The sequence below is a fragment of the Drosophila biarmipes genome, unplaced genomic scaffold, assembly GCF_025231255.1.
Source record: "Drosophila biarmipes strain raj3 unplaced genomic scaffold, RU_DBia_V1.1 ptg000005l, whole genome shotgun sequence".
Taxonomy (NCBI): Eukaryota; Metazoa; Arthropoda; class Insecta; order Diptera; family Drosophilidae; genus Drosophila; species Drosophila biarmipes.
Genome location: NW_026114527.1, coordinates 642,179 through 662,557, shown reverse-complemented (window position 1 = coordinate 662,557; position 20,379 = coordinate 642,179). Strand labels below are relative to the sequence as shown.

General features: G+C 39.6%; 1 protein-coding gene across 1 annotated transcript in view; it reads left to right on the top strand.

Annotated features, from left to right (window-relative positions):
• The first annotated feature begins 751 nt into the window (after positions 1-751).
• Positions 752-20,379, top strand: part of LOC108035828 (dipeptidyl aminopeptidase-like protein 6) — a 31,250-nt gene continuing 11,622 nt past the window's right edge. The window contains exons 1-3 of the mRNA XM_050889679.1: positions 752-817; positions 9,429-9,553; positions 9,610-9,996. Coding sequence (XP_050745636.1) covers positions 752-817; positions 9,429-9,553; positions 9,610-9,996 — 578 coding nt within the window. The remainder of the gene's footprint in view (positions 818-9,428; positions 9,554-9,609; positions 9,997-20,379) is intronic.

Below are 20,379 nucleotides of genomic sequence, written 5' to 3'. Positions count from 1 at the left end.
TTCAGTTCAATAGAATATCTTTTAAATGTTTATGTTTATAAGCTATCCCACTTCCTTGATAATATGATACCCTATGGCCAAGCTGTTCGCACCTGTAGCATTTAATGGGCTGGTTACACTCCATGGCATAAAGATCAATAAATTTAAAGTATTTTTTAGAATGCTTTCTGTTTTCATTGATATTTTGAGATTTAACCGTATTAAGTCGTTAGGGCGACTACAGCGGAATTGCTCATATACCTTTATTTGCTCCTGACTTCCTGGCTGGCTTTGCTTAAAATGCTTTTGTTGGCCTTCGAATCGGGTATCCCTTCGATGAAGTACCATTTAAGGCTGGGTTCATCCAGAATGACAGGCTTTCCTATTTACATGATAGAATGGTAATCCTCCTTTGGGCCGTTTTTAAAAACGTGGAAAGCTTCAATTGTCGATAGTTCTGACCCGAACTCATCTTTTAATGCTAAACTACGACCATCGTCTGCAATGAGTCTTGGGTTGCGCATTTAAATCTGTCTTGCAATTATTGCTTTCCACCACTTGTCACTACCTTTGTTCCAAATCAAAAGGATTTCATTAAAGGGGATAGGTATAGATTAACTCACCCCTTTCATTTGTGTTTGTACTTCTCCATAGCGTGTGGTGTGAGTTAGCGTCCCCTCCCAAGGGAGGGCAGCAGATGCTTCCTTGCTGTGATGCAGATTAATCTGTAGAAACTGCACCATCTTTAAGGCTGAGCTCCGCTTCCTCAACTATGTGCCGGAATACAGTGCGACCTGTTTGGGTCGTGCCCTATGTGAGCAGCTGCTTCAGGCTTTCGGTGAGCTCTGAATATATTGGCACGTAACTTGTGCAGGCAGCCAAGCTTTCTGTAGTTAGTTTGTGCGTATAAAAAATGTGGAGTTACACGTTGTCGAACCCATATTTTAGCCGGTTCTGCTGCGCTGTGAGGGGTTCCAAGCATGCCTGGTTGCTCTACTTGCATCGACCTCTCTCTCTCTCTTCTTGCTATTACTGGGGATCAGAGCAATGTCGAGATCTGTCCCATGCTTTTTCCTCTAGGATTTTCTGGGAATCCTCATTAAACGCTTGGTCCTCTCGTAGGGGGTTGACGGCAAGGCGTTTGAAGGTTCGAAACGCTTTCTTTCGTTCCAGAGGTCCTGTCTGGTTAGGTGGTGTCCTCTTGAACTCCTTGGCCCTGGTGCTTACTATAAGATCAGCCTTTAGAGCAGTCCTCTTGCTCTTCTGGTCGTCGCATCTTGCGACTTCTGACATTTTATGAGTGCCGGACTTAAGATTTGGTTGGATGAGTTAGAACAGGAGGTTGCCACTTGCCACCTGAGCCACCGATTGAAACTGAGTTATTTGTTGAATCGGGCTCCCAGCTAGATTGACTCTGGGCACGGTACGAGTGGAACCTTAGTCCAACTATTTTTCGAAGCGGCATCATTACTACTACCTATTTATGCTTAATGATGGGGACTTAGCGATTGCCGTGCCATACCAACTTCTTCGCTTATTCATAGCTATCCTGGCGATCCAGGCCGCTCGCTATCCGCAACCTGCGGCATGTTCGGTATTTATTACTTTGGCACCCTCCAAGCCATCTCACTAGCTCTTTGGCTGAACTTGTTCACTCCATAAGAGCCTTTTATTTCTAGAAGCAGAATAAACATCAAGAGTTCGGCACTCCGTTAAATGGGGATCAAGCTCAAGCCACGTATGAAATTCCGCTTTATTTTCGATGGTTTGCTAGCTTTATGAGAGCGTGAGTTTTGGTAGTTTCGCCAAACACAGCACATATAAGCCTGAATAGGGTCCCAATTCTCAATATTAAATTCCAATTAAGTTAGGCAGCCTTGAAAACTGCGTTGAAGTTTCTAAGGCTGCTCCACAGTCCTGTGGTATGAATTGCACATTTAACACAGTTTTGAAGTGACCGAGCGTACACAGTGCCTCACATTGGATCAGATCATCAGCTGTGGCTATTAATTGGGCTAAAGCTGTTTTTGACAAAAATTAAATTACAATTTTAAACTTACAATTTTAAAACGGAATTGGGCTTGAAACAGATTGGAATTTTAGAATCAATACAAATCTGTTGGCATAGGCGGTAAAATTTGCACTTGAACAGACAAATTCGACAATTGTTAATTAGATCAAATGATCAGATTTTTGTAAAAAGTTACGGACCTTAATTTATTTTGTTTATAACGAACACTTATTGTTAGTCCTTGACCCTTGCGCTTAAGAAAAACAAGATGTGCGTGTCTATGTACTATGTGCGATACAAATAGTGGAATAACGTTTACACACATAAGGATCACAGCCTGTAACCATACCTTAAGTAAACACTTGCCACTGCTACTAATATGGTGTAGTATGCGCATATACTCAAGTACTCAAAAGGTGCGCACTGTAACACTTTGTTCCCGGTCATAAGCCCTAAGTAGCCGAAATATGAACCGATCGCTATGGCTTAGCCCGCACACAGAAAGTGCTACAGTCGGCATAATTGTAACGAACGGACAGCATATGCATACCCCTCGCGCCTCCACTTAAGAGCGCATAGCAACGTATATAAGTACACTCCTTTATACATAAGTATATAGGTAAATAGCCGTCTCTCTGCCGCCGCCTGCGAGCAGCGCATCTACGAGACTTAGCCTTACTTAGACTTAAAGAATATGGTAAAAGATCAGAGACACTTCGATCGGTGGAGCGGCACCATTGCTGCTCCAACTAATTAAAAATAAACCCGAAATAAAACACCCGAATAAAAAGAATAAAAGGAACGACTAAATTATCATACAACAATGTTCGTCATGAAATTGACACTTTTTCATATTTTTTTCAGCTATACAAACAACACACCATAACCTTTACGCCTCTAACAGACAAATAATAAATGATATACACTTAAAACTTGGTACATATGTTCCGAAAGAGTGTACCAAAATAAAAAAACAAAAAAATCGTTAATCGATAATTACGAATGGAACATTGGTGCAGATATTAATATTTTTTTGCTGCTCAATTGCGCAGTTCTTCGGCGAAGCGGAAAGGAATTTCCTTACGAAAAAAGTCGGAAAATGGTTTTGCTTTCAATGCGTTATCTGCCATGAATCGCCTAAAATAGGACGTTAGTCCAGGGAAACGTTGAAGACTCTTTCGGTCATGTGGAATCGAAAAGTTCTTGTTTGCTTGAGTCTTGGCCTCCGACGATCTTATTTGGTTCACTAAATTTTCAAGTTAAACTCCGAAGCTCCATTTAGTATACGCTCTAGCTTTTGTATTTCTTCATTTACATTCCTTGAGGGAATAATAGATCATCGATGTATGCTACGACTAAACCATCTTGCACCATATCTAGTAGAATCGCATAAATGTATCTTGAAGACACGGCTGGTGAAATTCCAAAAGGGACATATAAAAACTTGAATTGCCCTGCACACAAAGATGTATATTTTCTAGAAATTTGCTTAGCTGGTACATGGAAAAATCAATTCGCTAAGTCACAAATCGCTTGCTGTCATCCATTATTGGTACCAAGACAACCGATGAGGCGTACTCAGACGAACTTGGTTGAACAACAACCATTTCTTAACCTGGTTGTCGATAATTGTCAAGTCTGAAAATGAAATGCGTGGAGGGCGTTCGTAGACTGTGTACGCGTCATTAATAAGGACGTTGATGCACTTCGAACAGTACAAACAAGTGGCCCAACGACACCAAGCACGTGCTTGTTACGCGCGGGGCCCTTTTATCAATTTGGGCAAAAAATGCGAGTTCGCGAGGAAGATACATACATAAAACAAATAGAGACGGGACACAAATGAAAATAAAAGGCACAACTAAGAATTAGGCAAATGAGTTAAAATATTAGTTTGTAATAGTTATTATTATAGTTATTACATAGAACGCGAAAGGGCTCGTGCTAAAAAAAATTTGATGTACATCGTAGCAAATAAGGAGGATAATAATTTCGTGTTAGTCTAATAGGAACATTGAATGTTAGGCGGTTTAAAAGATCTGCAGAATCAATGTCACATCTTATAAGATGTTCTATAAAAATAGTACCAAGCATTATTCTACGATTTACAAGTGTAGGTAAGTTAAGCAACTGTAATCTACTCTGGTAGGAAGGTAGTCTTACGTTTTGATCCCAGTTCAAACTACGCAGGGCAAATAAGAGAAATTGTTTTTGTATCGACTCAATACGGTCGATGTGCATTTGATATTGTGGACTTCAAACCGACGAAAAATATTTCAAAATAGGACGGACGTGGGAGGTAAATAATAATGTGGTCGTATAAGGGTCATCAAATTCTTTTGACCAACGCTTTATAAACCCAAGAACACTAATGGCTTTGTTAACAGTGGACATAATGTAGCAGTCAAAGTTAGGTTTAGGGTCAAGAAGAACACCTAAATCGTTAACTGAATATATACGGCCAAGTGGCGTATTTTTAAGAAAGTAACTGATAAAAGTAGGAGAACACCTATAAAAAGTCATAACGTTGCATTAAACAATATCTTTATTTAAACTGGACTGTCCTTTTTCCTCTCTGAATTGTCCTTGTTTATAAAATCTTTTACATCTTTAGCAGTTGGTCTCTCCAGGTGAGCGACGTCGATCTCGGTATTTCCGCGAATATCTGTAACTCAGACTGCGCCGAAAGATTCAAGGATGTTATGGTTCCTTTTCTGTTGCAATGTTACCGACTTCTCTGAGAATATCAAGTCCACCAGCTATTCCCTCTGACTACTGAGTACTTGATATAATTTCTGCTGGTAGCGCGAAAGTTTGAGGCGATATAGTGGAAAATCGAATGCCATTACAGGAAATTTTCTTAAATATAAATTTGTCACTGCTACTGAGATGGTTCGTCATGGAGTTGACACTTTTTCCCTCCTTCTTTTTATTTATTCTATTGCCTGGACAATTCGATGCCTTGTGGCCAAGCTGTTCACGTCTGCAGCATTTAAAGGGCTGGTTAGACTTCTTTTCACACTTAAAACATTTTCTGGAATGCTGTTGGATCACACAGGTTTTTTTTTGTTTTTATTGGTATAATGATTTTCAGCCGTATTAAGCAATTCAGAATTTTCTCATATACCATTATTTGCTCCTTCAGTTCCTTTTGAGTCATGGTCTGGTATAAGTTGATTTTGTTGTGGTGTAGAGGTACTCCTTAAAATCTTCACTTGGGGCTTTTCGGTGGTTTTTTAACATACGGTGAACGTCAATAGCCGATACATCTGACAAGAACTCAGTTTCTAAAAATAGAATGAGAATTGACCAATTGAAAGTAACTGGCTGACTTCGAACAAATATTTTAGTTGCGGGATTATCTTCAAACGTGAGTCCTCAATGTCGCGCCGTGTAAATGAACTACGAGTTTCGACTTAGTAGGATATCGGGATGTTCACTAAAAGTGCATTCACGTAATCAGATTCTCTTATGCGATTTTGTCAGCCGATAAGTTGTAGTGGTCAAGAACTCTGTCCAGCAATGATTGCTATCTACCGCTTATAGTGATAATCTTTTAAGCTACAAAATTTTCTCCCTCTGCATTCTGTACTCGTTGTTACTCTCTCCTTACATATCAAATTTTTCAAATTATAAAAAATTTTTTTTTTCATATTCAAATTATTTTACCACTATATTTCCAATCGTTCATATGGCACTTATATGATATAGTCGTCCGATTTTGATAAAATTTTATTAGAAATTTAAAATTGATTAGAAAATGGTATTTTCAAGCTTAGGAGTTTATATGTTAAAAAACAGTGAAGATATATATGTTTTTATTAAAGTTTTTTCCCCGATAGCTCCTATGGGAGCTATAAGATATAGTTGTCCGATCCGGCTGGTTCCGACTGATATACTACCTGCAATAGAAAGAAGACTTTTGGGAAAGTTTCAGCTGAATTGAATTATTTCATTTCTTTTGGACCATTTTTTTTAAAAATATAACAAATTATATTCCCAATATTATAAGACAATATGTCAAAAAGGCCCAGAGCTAAATTTTTTTTCCGATCGATCCTGTGACAGCTATACGATATAGTCGTCCGATTTTGATACAATTTAATTCTAAATTCTATACCAATTAACAAATTTTATTTCCAAGCGCAGGAGGTTATATGTTAAAAAACACCAAAATAAAATTATTTTGTATAATTTTTTACCACTAATTTTTCGATTGTTTCTATGGCAGCTATATGATATAGTAGTCAAATTTTGAAAAAATGTAATACGAAATTCAGAACTAATTAAAAAATTTTATTTCCAAACGTATGTGTTAAAAAACAACGAATATATAATATTTTTTTTTAATATTTTCCCCGAGAGTTCCGCTCCGGCTGGTTCCGACTTATATACTACCTGTAATAGAAAGAAGACTTTTAGGAAAGTTTCAGCCCGATAGCTTAAAAACTGAGAGACTAGTTTGCGTAGAAGCGGAAAGACAGACGGACGGATGGACGGACAGACGGACGGACAGACAGACATGGCTAGATCGACTCGTCTAACGACGCTGATCAAGAATATATATACGTTATGGGGTCGGAAACGTCTCCTACACTGCGTTGCAAACTTCTGACTGAAATCATTATACCCTCTGCAAGGGTATGAAAAGTGCGAACAGCGCACTTCTGGTGCTTGCTGGTTGACTCAGTACTTTTTCCTTATGCACACACTATGTCCAAGGTGACGCTGCTTTGTAGGCTTTTTAACCAAATTGCGCTTTCTCCAAGCCAGATTTGACGCCTCCTCGCTCGCTTGCAAAACCTTTGCGCACGTTGCGTTATCTCTCAGGTGTACACTATTTGCCAGTGAACTGCTTTCCCTCCGCGTGGATCAATGCTATCCGCACTCAGATTTTAATTAATCTGTCTGGCACATCCGCTTTTCTGCAGCTTTTTCATATAAATCCCGCTTCTAACACCAAATTTGTTGGATCACCGGTGATTGGTTAAAAGATAATATCAACGATTGCGTTTAATGATTTTATTTAATAGAGAAACAAGAGTATTCACTCTTACATCTTCTTCCTCGGAAAAACAGAAATCAAAACCGAGTACTCAATATGACGATTCTTTTCGTGTGATATCGAATATAATATTTTGACAGAGTTCTTCGCGATAATTTTACGTTATCGCATTTCTGACAAAGTCCACTTACATTACAATTTATAGAAAACGGAAGTAGAGAAACTCAAAACTCAGTCGGTAGGTACCGAGCCTTAGATAGCTTAGCAATGCTCATCTAGATCGTTGAGGATAAAGCAGACGAACGCCGTCGACAATAATAAAATGAATCTTATGATTTTTTTACCATGCCGTCTTGGTCATCTAATTGGCAAATGGACGAAAACTGTATTTACTGGATAACTGTAACATACTGGATGTTCGTATGTTCGTATTAAAGTGAAGAAACGGAAATCTACCATAATGGTAACTCAAGCACTAAAAAAATGTTTGCTATATGCATAGCTTTTAAAAGAAACCGTGAGGCAATCGCTCTCGATAAAACATCATCGTCATCTTAAGAATTGGGTTCCACATATCATTGAATGGAATCTTCAACACTTGCCGAAAAAGAAAAATCCAAGTACGCAGTTAACTTAAACATTACAGAATGTCAATGGGCTTTCACTGCACTTAGTTGGTCCCTGGTTTAAACTCTCGCTGATGCTCTACAATGAAAGACATCCTATTTTATTACCAAAGGGTAACTTGATAGTCATTAACCGCCGTTCACCACAGAACTTTCGCTCTGAACCCTAGGGATTAGCGACAATTAAGGATCGTGACAGTAAAGGGCCTGACCCAACGTGTAGTCAGAAAATACGTACATTGTGAGCGTTATTGGCCCAAGCTAGCCCAAAAGGTCTCGGAAAAAAATCACTTCTTCTTGACCATTTTCTCGCTGCGGAATCGATTTCACAACAACATTCTTGCGCACTAGAGGTAAGGGACCCTACAAAATCTGTATCGCCATATTTTTAAGCTTCGCCACAAAGGCAGCGCACGTCTAGGTGGTAACGAATCTGTCATCCGATGCATTCATCGGAGGGTGAAAGCGCATGATATCAACGCAACGAATATTAGATTTACTGAGCAAAAGTTTTTCACTTTTGCTTAAAATCAAACCAATTGTGGAATCACTTTTTTTACTCCCGCGTTTGCATTTTTTCAGAATTGCTTTCCTCCAATATTCTCATTGTTTTGGTGGAAAAATGCGCAAGGATGTCTATATCTCACGGCATTTGAAATGATGATCTCGCATATTTAAGCTCTGCATCAATGCTATCTGCTATCTGGATTTAGGTTGATCGTTACACTCTATTCGTCATAGTTCACAAGTTTACGAGCTAATAATATTTTTCATTAACCGTCTTTATCGGTCTTAATATGGCTGAAAGTGAAATAGGCCCCGAATTTAAATTACACACCTCGTTCCATTTTAAACACAGACAAATTGTGTTACTGTGTACACATTCTCCATTTAGATAAATAATTTTACCTAATTTTTTTTTTCGTTTAAAACGTAACTTCACATATGTATTTTGCCGAGATCGTCACCTTACCCTTTACTTCTGCAATATTATGGTTGGGGTTTTACTTTTTTGTCTTGGATTTTTATACCCTTGTGTAATGATATTAGTCAGAAGTTTGCGACGCAGTTAAGGAGACGTTTTCGACCCAGTAAAGTATATATATTCTTCATCAGCACCATTAGACGAGGCGATCTAGCCATGTCAGTCTGGTCCGTTTGTGCGTCCGTCTGTCCGTCAGATTCTACGCAAACTAGTCTATCAGGTTTAATATTTAAACTTTTTCAAAAGTCTTCTTACGCAGGGTTTTAATATATAACCTCTTAAGCTTGAAAATTACAGCTTTTAATTAATTCTGAATTTCGAATTAAACGACGACTATATCATATAGCTGTCATATGAACGATCGAAAAATTGGTGGGAAAAGAATATGAAACAAATTATAGCTTTGGGGCTTGGGAATATAATTTTTTATATTTATAAGAATTTCGAATTCAATTTAATAAAAATCTCTACTCTACTACTCTAACATATAGAAGTCAGAAAATGGTTAAAAAACCATTGAAATATTTTTTTTTTTTTTATTTTCACTGAAGCTAGCAATAATCCTTTAAAATTTAACATGGTGTTACTAACGTTGATTATTTTTATAACTGCAAGGGTAGAAAAATTTCGGCTTGCCGAAGTGAACTTTCCATATTCTGAAAACCGAAATTAAACAGATTTGTGATTTTTTTTACATCGTTTTGTGTTTGTTTTTGAAAAGTATTATATTTGATTAATTTGGGTGGCTTAAATAATTTTTTTTTAAGCTTTTAGAAAACTTCCCGTTAAAATAACAATATTATTATGTTACTCTATTTTCAGGTGATAAAAATATTATGTTGGGATGCCCTTGACCACAAAGTTTACTTTTTGGCTACTCAAGATAAGAAGCCTGGTCAACAGCACTTATATTCTGTTAAGGATCCAATTCACGATGATACAAGAATGTAAGGAAAATAACAATGTGATAATTTATTATTTTGAAATTTTTTTTAATCAACAGAATTGAACCACAGTGTATTACATGTGACTTAGGCGAGGATCTTTGGAGTAGTCGATACTATTATACGAACTGTTCACATTTTGAAGCCTTTATAACACCAACATTTGGGGTTTCAACAATCAATGGAATTGAGTTCTACATTTTGGAGTGCCTAGGTCCAGGGCTACCTGTATCAGGAGTCCACATGCACAAGACCCACAGTTTAGTACAAATTTTATATGACACAAGGCCATTTTATACAGAAAGGCTACAAAAACTGGCACTACCGTCTCATCGATATTTTGAAATACCATTAACGCATGGAGGACGAGCTCAAGTTCAGTTACTACTCCCACCCAGCTGGCGAGAAGAATTACGAGATGCTGCTTTCCCAGTTATTGTTGAAGTGTACGCAAGTTAAACAAAACATTAAAGTAGCCAATCAAGCTTCTTACTTTATTAATTTCAAAGCATTTAACTACGTTTATACGATAAATATATTATAAGGTGTGCTGTAAAGTTTTAAAATTTATTTAAAATTTTAAAACACACAACTACAATCGATTAACATTTTTTATTTTTATTAATTTTTTGCGAAAAGGATTTTAGATCATTGTGCTCCCCATCACTTGTTTTTATTTTTTCGTGTAATCGCTTTAAGGTCGTTCCAGATATCTTGGGTCAAGAACCTAGTGGGCTACGATGTATATTGACTTTTATAAAAGCTTCTTCCAGTTTGACTCAATTGATTAATTCAATTTAATTTTATTAATCCCTAACGTAGATTTATGGTACGCTAATGTATGTTCTTATAGTGAGTGTAACACTCTATTAAAATTTTGCATGTATTGTAAGATTTGGCATTAATTGGAAAAATCATCAACAAAATTAGTTGAATCTGCTATATTTAAATAATCTTTTAAAACAAAAAAACCGTTATAGTAAATAACCTTACTATCAACTTAAAAATAATTTCGCCTCTTGACGACCTGTCAACTGATAGTGGTGTTTATTCCCGCTACTCGTAGAGTAAAAGGGTACACTATATTCGTCGGAAAGTATGTAACAGGTAGAAGGAAGCGTTTCCAACCCCATATAGTACATATATTCTTGATCAGGATCACTAGCCAAGTCGATCTAGCCATGTCCGTCTGTCCGTCAGTCCGTCTGTCCGTGTGAACGCTAAGATTTCGGAAACAATAAGAGCCAGAACAGACAAACTTGGCATGCAGATTCGTTGGCTTCATGCGCAGCGGGTTGCCACGCCCGTCACAAAAAAATATACCACGCCCACAAACGAGCCGGTAGGGGGCGCCCTATTGTAACGCTTCGCTGCTTATAAAAATGTGCCACACCCACTCTAACGACCACAAACGATTTAAACGCTTAAATCTTTCTGTCGCCCACATAGCATCTACTGAAATAGCCCGTAGGTGTTGCCCTAAAATATCGCTTATATATCTCCATTTTTATTTGGCTATAACTTTCATTTAAAATCTAACCAAATCTTAAAAAAATTTAGGGTCATTTAGATCTAAGATATCAGCGTGCACACCGATAAAGACAGACAATACTAGATCGACTCACCTTGTGGGTATATTCAACATCAGCGCTTACTAGTCCTTTCGCTTTGGTTACGATCAGACCTGGGCTCTGAGTTTTAAAGCTTTTTATTAGTGGTTTTATGTTTGTTGACTTTAGGTTTATGATTTGTTTTTTGAATTCCAAGCTTGGGTCCCGAAATCTGTGTATACTTAAGTGTAGAATAGTGCCGAGCGGTTCGTCCTAATTTTTAAGTCTTCAGTTTGTGGATTTAAAATACATGATCGTTTTCGATCGGAATAGTTACGTTTAGATGGTAATTTTCTATTTTTGAGGATGTCTGAGAGGTAAATGCATAATGATGAATGTGCGTTTTGTGTACACGAAATGTAATTAGATATCTTCCTTTAAGATGTGCATACTAAGCACCGAGGCTTAAAAAGTCGTTTAGAAGAAGCAAGGTATCATATCGTCAAAATGCTGCTGAGTAAATTTTCCATTGCTTGTCCACAGATTGCAGCAATATAAAAAGATACCAAGTTTCTTCCACTACTTCTTTCGTAAATAAAAATATATCTTCAATTTATTTAGTTTATACAGTCCTAAGTTAATTATTCCAAACCCTTTTAAATTAAAAAATTTTTTTAATCTCACAATTCAGAATTCGGCACAAAATTTCTAAATTCTGCACCATAAACTCAAAAATGCAACTAACTTTACGGTTACAACTAGATCCAAAACTTTACAAACAAATGTTTTACGTTAATAGTGGGAGTTGGTCCAGCGTCCAAAAATGTAAAGAAGGCATGATGGGAATTATAAAAGCAGATAATTTTTCATCAACGTAGAAAAATTATAAAAATTAATATTTTATTCAGGCATTTTGAGTGTACAAAATAACACAAAAGTATGAATAAAAAGGAAGGGGAAAGCATTGTAAGAGCCTCTTATTGGACGGTTTGTGGATATTTATTCGCGTAACAAATTTGCGCTGTACACGAAACTAAGGAAACAAAATGTGGAATCCCAACTTTATGTTTTTTATAGTTTCCTAGATCACATCGTTTTACTAAGTATTATTTTTTTTAAGTTTACCCGTGGTTTGTGGGTTAGTTAGTTTCATCTATTTATTTGCACCTTAGCCGTGGAGTTTTTAGTTTTTTGCGGATTTTAGGAGTCAAAGTGGGCGTGGAGCAAATCCATATGTCAAGGATCCGTAGCTTAGGTTGAACATGTTTTGAAATATTGCCATCTGCCTTGTCGACATATAAGACATCAAACGAAAACAACAATGAACGGGAAACAGTTTCGATACCAACTTTTTTTATTATACGATGTATTAAAAAAAAGGAATAACGCTATATCCGATATCAGATATCCAGATTGAGCGAGCAAATGAAAATGATATACAAAAGAATATTGTAAAGCGCCACTTACCTGCTATTTCCGTATATGTTATATCGGTGGCACTTGTAAGCATTTTACCCGTTCGGGGGCGCTAGAGTGGGCCTGGCAAACATTTTAGATTTTAGATCAATCGAAATGCTTTGATAAGACAAATATATTTTGCCAAAAAAAATTTTCCAGCATGACAACTGTGGAAACTACAGTTTTGGACGGTTTGTGGGCGATAGCACTCCGCTGAAAGAAACTTAAGCTGTGTAGGAAGCCCAGAGTCTGCATGCCAAGACTGAATATTTTATTATAATTTCCGAGAACTCAACGTTTTTATTTTTACATCGTTCAGAGGTGTTTTTGGTTAATATCAGTAGTTTATGCTTTGAACATCATTATTTGTAACGAGCTGATTTTGTACTTCCTGCTCGCTACGAGATTCGTGCGGCTGGCTCATTAGATTGTGTGTGTTCGTCTCACCAAATTTATATAAACAGTGATAAATCACAATAATTACGGGTTCGTACTGGTAGGTAAAATTATAGAAGGCTTGGTAACTTGGATGTCCTCGATATCGCCACTTAGGGCCCTCGCTGTCTTTGACGGTTCTGGTTGCCTCTCTGCCATTTTCTCGCCTCTTTGACTTGGTGCTCCAGTCCTGTGGCACCAAAAAGATCCATGCTCGCTGCTTGTCCTCGTTAACTCGGCGACTGCTTTGCAATGACTCCAACTTCCTAGAGAGTCAGCGGTGCTGGCTTAGGGAAGCCTTACCGCTCGCAGACTAGGGTGAACAGAATGACGTGCTCTCCAGGACCGCCTGTCCCTTGCTCGGTCCCGATTGATCCCACTCGGATTTCTAATAAGATCGCTCGGACAGTAAAGGCAAAGGAAGCTGCATCGCGCTTCTCTTCGCTTCTACGCCTACTGTAAACAACCGTTCCACCCTATACTCCACCTTTGCTTGGGCGTAACGCCAGGACCTCCCAGCCCTGAACGTCTCTACGTAGCGATCTGCCTCCTTATAGGCTTTCACGGATTCCTGCCTAGTGCTGCCGTCCCGCTGCCTACCGTGATGCATGTGGCACATCCTCTCCTGGTCCAAAGTCTACGGCAGAGTCCAAAGTCCGACGAAGTCCCCCTATTCTCTTTTGCGCATTCTCGCTCTGCCAGCAAAATCTAAACTCTCTCTTCCTCCATCCTTGATCTCCAAACTCTCTTCCCCTGCAACCGCTCGTCGCCGCGCCATTACTTCGCGAACCTACCTGGTAAGCGGCCGGCTGCTACTACTGCTGGGATTTGTGTGGAGTTATTCAAATCCTCACATTCCGCCCTTACTTCGGAAAAAATTTAAAAAATCCTCGCTCATATTGTCCGGCGTTTCCTCGTGTATCCTAGCCATCTAGTCCTTGCGAAGCTCCTTCAGATTCCCTCGGCCCTGCCTCGTTGCTCCCTCGACGCTTTCAGCTACGTTGAGTTGCTACAGCGCTGGCCGTCCTCCTTGTAGCAATTTTGAAGCTCCCGCGTCGATCCTCCATCTGTTCTTACTGGGCACCAATGCTAATTAGCTAACCATACCCAGCGAGACTCCACACGAAATCGATAATCATCACCCGATCGCAGGGGCGGGGTTGACATTTGCTCGCCGCGTTATTCACCATATCCGATATTTTCACTTCCTTGTGCCCATAGATCGCACTATCGTCCAGTGTCAATCGACCGCCTATCGAGGCATTGTGCATTATGGGTAATTGTGCATTATGGGTAAGTTTCTAATTCCCGTAGCACCTTTCCATCTCCATCACATTCTCCCTTCTGCGCCACGACCGCGTTAAAACTGCGGGAGAGGGCCGGTACATCCAGAGTGGCCAGCACCTGGCAGGCGTGCTACTACTCCCGCAGACTGACGTAGATACAACTTTCTCATGGGCTGCGCAACTCGTCCGACGCTAAATCTGACAGTGCCAGGAGGAGCAGATGGTGCAAAGCCGAATGAAGAACCTGCTAAACGAGCCGCTAATAGTAAAGTTCAATGCGTTGCCTTCGTCCAGCCTAAGTTGCTTAGCGGCGTCACTGGCCATTGTTTATGGACATTACGGTACAGTTATCTGTGCTGTCATCGCCCTTCCCTTGGCAGTCTGCTGATTTGCGTTTCCTATCAGTCCGAAGCTAGTTTTTGAACGACTTCCTTGTTCTTGTTATTCTTCTGGTATCCTTGACTTGTTCCTTGTATGTGGTTACCTCTTAGTGCCTGATAGTATCCCTCTTGAAAAGCAACTATTTATGATCCTTGGAGTTTTCCTGTGAGAATTCTTGGAGATATCCTTGGACTCTTTCCGTGGCACCCCTTGAGAATTCTTGGAGTTATACTTGAGCTCTATCCTTAGTATCTTTTGAGTATTCTTGGTGTTATTCTTGGGCTCTTTCCTCAGAATCCTTTGACCATCTTTGGAGTTATTCTTAGGCACTTCCCTCAGTATCCTTTGAGCTTCCTTGGAGCTATCTCTTTCCTCAGTATCCGATAGGCATCCTTCGGGTTTTAATGTTGCTTTTCGTCTGTAGTAGCTGCTCGCTCGTGTTTTGTTTTTTTAGCTGTTTGGATGGTTCTCTCTTTCTTTGTGTTTACGTTTCGTATTTTGCAGATAACTGGTGACGCAAAACCCATGACTTGGTACGGTCCGTTACATCTTGGGGCCAATTTCACTGCGAACCCATCGCCCGCTATTGACAAATGATGATTCTTGGCTTGACGTCCCCCATCGCTGGGGTCCATTGTCTCCTCCTGAGGTTGTAATGCCTATCCTGATCCTGGGAGGCTCTCTTCAGATTCCGCCTTAAAATCTCGAATACTTCCCCTAATTTGTTGGCCTCCTCCTCTGGGGACTAAGTCGTAGGGCGCTACGTAATCTTGGCTCTCTGCCTTAGGTAATGAAAGCCGGTGATTAGCATGTAGATTCCGAAACACTCGTATTTACTGCCTATTCTTAGGCCATTTCTCGTCCCAGTTTCTTTGACCCTGCCCTGTCAACTGCGCTATCATTGGCTTCACCGTCCTATTTGCTCTCTGCGACGGGTTCTCTTGCGGGTTATGGAGCCGCGAACTGTTGCTTGGCTCCCATCTCAGCCAGGAAACTCTTGAAGACTCTGCTGTTAAGCTGCACACCCTTGTCCGTTATGACTACTTTCGGGATGATGCGTTCCCTGAACGCTTTCTTCCCCCTCCATCACGTATTCTGTGAACTTTTGTGGATAGGTCCTTATCTACGCGTGTCCTGAATGCCGATGCATGCTGCGGAAGCTTCCGCCGCCGATGTCTCCTTGTTACCTCGAAGCGTTTTTGGTGGTGGCTGCCTTGACAATGCGTCTGCCACAACGTTGAGTTGTCCTTTTCTGTACGCTATCTCGAAGTCATACATTACCCTTGCGCAGCACAGCATTGAGAGGTTTGAATATTTTCGGGATGTCATGCACAAATCGACGGTATCATAATGCTACGCCCATGCACTGTCGGAGCTCTCTAACTATTGACGGTGGTTCTAGTTCGTCGATGGCCGCTACCTTTTCCGGATCCGTGCCTATTCCGTCACTATTCACTCGATGACCAAAGTACAACAGCTCCTTCTTGAAAAATTCGTATTTTTCCGGGTTCAACCTTAGATTTTCTTCCTTCGGACGCCGGAACATCTCTTTCAGGTTTGCTTGTGCTCTTCTGGCGTACGCCCGATCACTATGGTAGGCAAACGCGCAGTAACCCGCTGGAAGGTCGCAGACCCCGAACGAAGTCCGAATGTCATTACTTTCCACTGGAATAAGCCCTTTCCCGGCACTGTAAACGCCGTGACTTGCCTGCTGCTTTCCTTCAGCGGGATTTGCCAGTACCCATTCTTCAGATTCAATCTGCTTATGCACCGTGCCTCCCTCAGTTGGTCGAGGATATAATTTATTCGAGGCATCGGGTATGTATTCTTTATCGATGTGGTGTTGATTTGTCTTCTTCTTAACCATCACGATGGGAGAGCTGTATGGGCTTGTTGAGTATTCTAAGTATCCAATTTGGAGAAGCTCGTCCACGCTTGCATTGATCTTCAATTGAACTCTCGGGTTCTTGGAGTTGTACCGCTGCTTTATTGGTTTGTCGTCCTTCATGGTGATTTGATGCTCTGCCATGTCTGACGTTTCTGTCATGGTTTTGAAACTCTGCCTCCAGGATTTTCGCCGTGTCGTCATCTTCGGTTTCCTGTTGTACGACTGCGACCAATAGCCTCTCATCGAGCCATCCATTGTGTCGATAAATGGCTGGTATTATCATTTCGTGTCCAGTACACCTTATCTCTATTCCGACCTGAGCTAGAATGTTCCATCCTAACACCAATGATCACCGCCCATCCAGAACAGGCGGTGGTATCGACATCCCCAATGCCGACAGCCCATTGCCGAGGCCGTCGCACCTTCGGCAAGCCTTCTGGGGGTCTGTGATGTGTGTCGTTTGCCGTGTTGTCTTGTCGCCGGCCTTCACTGCTCAACCTCTGATGCAAGGATTTTGTTGACAGGAATAAACAGATCGCCTTGACCTAGACGTGTGATGCCCTCAGGATTTCCTTTTTGAGCACAATCCGCTGAATCTCTCCACACCGGGTTCAAAGTCTATGGCTCCAGTTTGACCCACTTCAGGCTGTGTTTCGGCCATATTACTGGTGTCGCGTAGCCAGAACAACGGCCACGATCGATCGACTGGTAGCCATACCCCGGTAGCTGGCAAAGTGCCACAACCGACCGTTTACTCCAAAGATATCGAATACCGTGATATAGTAACCCTATGTGGGAACACCTAGTTCATCCGCATCAAATTGGCAGCTAAGTAAAACCTAAACTGGGGTATAAAAGGCCTTAGACGATTGGGAAAAGGGGGGAGAATCCATTTTGGTGTCTTGTTGACGGAAGCCGCCGGCTCCGAGGAAGCCTTTGAGGAGGACACCTATAGCTCAACAGATTTTTATGTGTTGGATTAGCATGTAGATTCCGAAACACTCGTTTTTACTGCCAGCATATTCTTAGGCCATTTCTCGTCCCAGTTTCTTTGACCCTGCCCCGCCAACTGCGCTATCATTGGCTTCACCGTCCTATTTGCTCTCTGCGACGGATTCTCTTGCGGGGTATGGAGCCGCGAACTGTTGCTTGTCTCCCATCTCAGCCAGGAAACTCTTGAAGACTCTGCTGTTGAGCTGCACACCCTTGTCCGTTATGACTACTTTCGGGATGATGTTGATAATCAAAGAAGGAGGAAATATCAACCAAAAGCACGACATTCGACATACTGGGATGCTTGTAGCAACAGTACTCGAAGTCCTCATACTTCCGAAGATTCTTCACCTGTAGGAGTCACCCGATCAGAGGCTTAGTGACCAACGGCATACTTCGAAAAAGTGGTGGTGCAATGTAAATGTATCCATCGAATCAATCTAAACTAAAGTGAACTTATGCATAACCAAAGGCAAATACAACCAAAACACATTTGAAAATCAAAAACATTGGAAGCATTCAAAAATGCATTGAAATGTACGTAACACGTACTCAAAACTCTCACTTTCCTAAGTTCTCCAAACTCTCATGCTCTCTAAACTCTCCCGATCTCCAACTTGATCTCCAAATTCTCTTCCACTCCACTGAGTACCTGGTAAGCGACCATCTGCCGGTATTTGTGTGGAGTTATTCAACTCTCACACCATATGTAAATTTACTTTCTTAAAAGTCATAGAATTTACATAATTTTTGTAAAACTATTAATAAAAATTGTGGGTGTACGTAACACGTACTCAATACTCTCACTTTCCTAAGTTCTCCAAACTCTCATGCTCTCTAAACTCTCACGATCTCCAACTTGATCTCCAAATTCTCTTCCACTCCACTGAGTACCTGGTAAGCGACCATCTGCCGGTATTTGTGTGGAGTTATTCAACTCTCACACCATATGTAAATTTACTTTCTTAAAAGTCATAGAATTTACATAATTTTTGTAAAACTATTAATAAAAATTTAAATTATTTCAAGGCCCTAAAATATGGTCTAAATATTAAGAAAAAATGTCCCTCCCAACGCATAAATCAGTCTGCCGCCCACATAACATATACTGAAATAACTGGTATGTGGCGCTTTACAATATCGCTTTGCTGCTTGTATATCTGTGTATACTTTGATCTTACTTACGACCACAGCTACACCTGTTTATCCAGGTTTTATCCTTGCTATAATTATTACATTGAGGCAACAAGATTTGCCCAACATCATTAACCCAACATTTAACCCGAATAAGCTAATAAGAGGGTCGGAATCTGTAAACCATTAATATGTTAATTGTGCCAGAAATCGGATGTTCATACTACTACCATCGTTTAAAATCTATCAGCCAAATTATTTTTTATATATATTTTTTACCCGTTAAAATGGTATACTACTTACGTCGGGTAGTATTCATGTAACAGGCAGAAAGAAGCGTTCGGACCCGATAATAGTCGATCTAGCCTTGCCCGTCTGTCCAACCCTCCATATGAACGCTGATATCTCGAAAACCATAAAAGCTAGAGGATGAGCATGCAGATTCCTAGGATACCTATTAGACTCCTTAATTACCACCTTATTTGTTACAACAAACACTTTTTCACTTTTGTCGTTTACATCGGGTTTTTGGGCGCACTTATTCCTTTTCACTTTAAAAACTTATACACACCTTAAAAACTTATATTGAGCTGATTTAGGAGTTAATTTAAGAGCAAATTTGGATCAATAAGATAACATTTTGATTTTTATTTTATCTGAATTTGGGATCAAAGGAAAGAACATGCGTAGGAGGTTATATGTTAAACAAGAAAGGAAGTTAACTTCTGTAAGCCGAAGTTTATTTACCCTTGCAGTTATAAAAAAATCAATAATTTTATTAAATTGAATTCAAAATTCTTAAAAATATAAAAATTTGTATGCCCAATATTATAAGATAATATGTCAAAAAGCGCCAAAGCTATAATTTGTTTCAAATTATTTCCGACCAATTATCCGATCGATCTTATGACAGCTATATGATATAGTCGTCCGATTTTAATAAAATGTAATTCAAAATTCAGAACTAATTAAATAATGTTATTTTCAAGCTTATAAGGTTATATGTTAAAAACACCAAAGATATAATTTTTATTTCATGTTGTCCGACTAATTTTCCGATCGTTCCTATGGTAGCTATATGATAAAGTCGTCCGAAATTGATAAAATTTAATTTGAAATTCAAAACCAAATAAAAAGTGTAATTTCCAAGCGTAGGAGGTTATAAGTTAAAAAACACCGAAGATATCATTTTTCAATATAATTTTACCACTAATTTTCCGATTGTTCCTATGGGGGCTATATGATATAGTCGTCCGATTTTGATGAAATTTAATTCGAAATTCAGAACTAATTAAAAAATTTTATATCCAAGCTTAGAAAGGTATATGTTAAAAAACACCAATGATATAATTTAAAAAAAAATTTTTTTCCGATAGTTCCTATGGGAGCTATAAGATATAGTTGTCCGATCCGGCTGGTTCCGACTTATATACTACCTGCAATAGACAGAAGAATTTTGGGAAAGTTTCAGCCCGATAGCTTTAAAACTGAAAGAAACGGACGGACAGACGGATCTGACCACTCGACTTGTAACGCTGATCAAGAATATATATACTTTATGTTGCGTTGCAAACTTCTGACTGAAATCATGATACCCTCTGCAAGGGTATAAAAATAAGAATACAATAATTTTTGTTTAACTGAAGTCAGCAACAATCCTTAAAAATTATACATAGTGTTACTAACGTTGATTATTTCTTATAA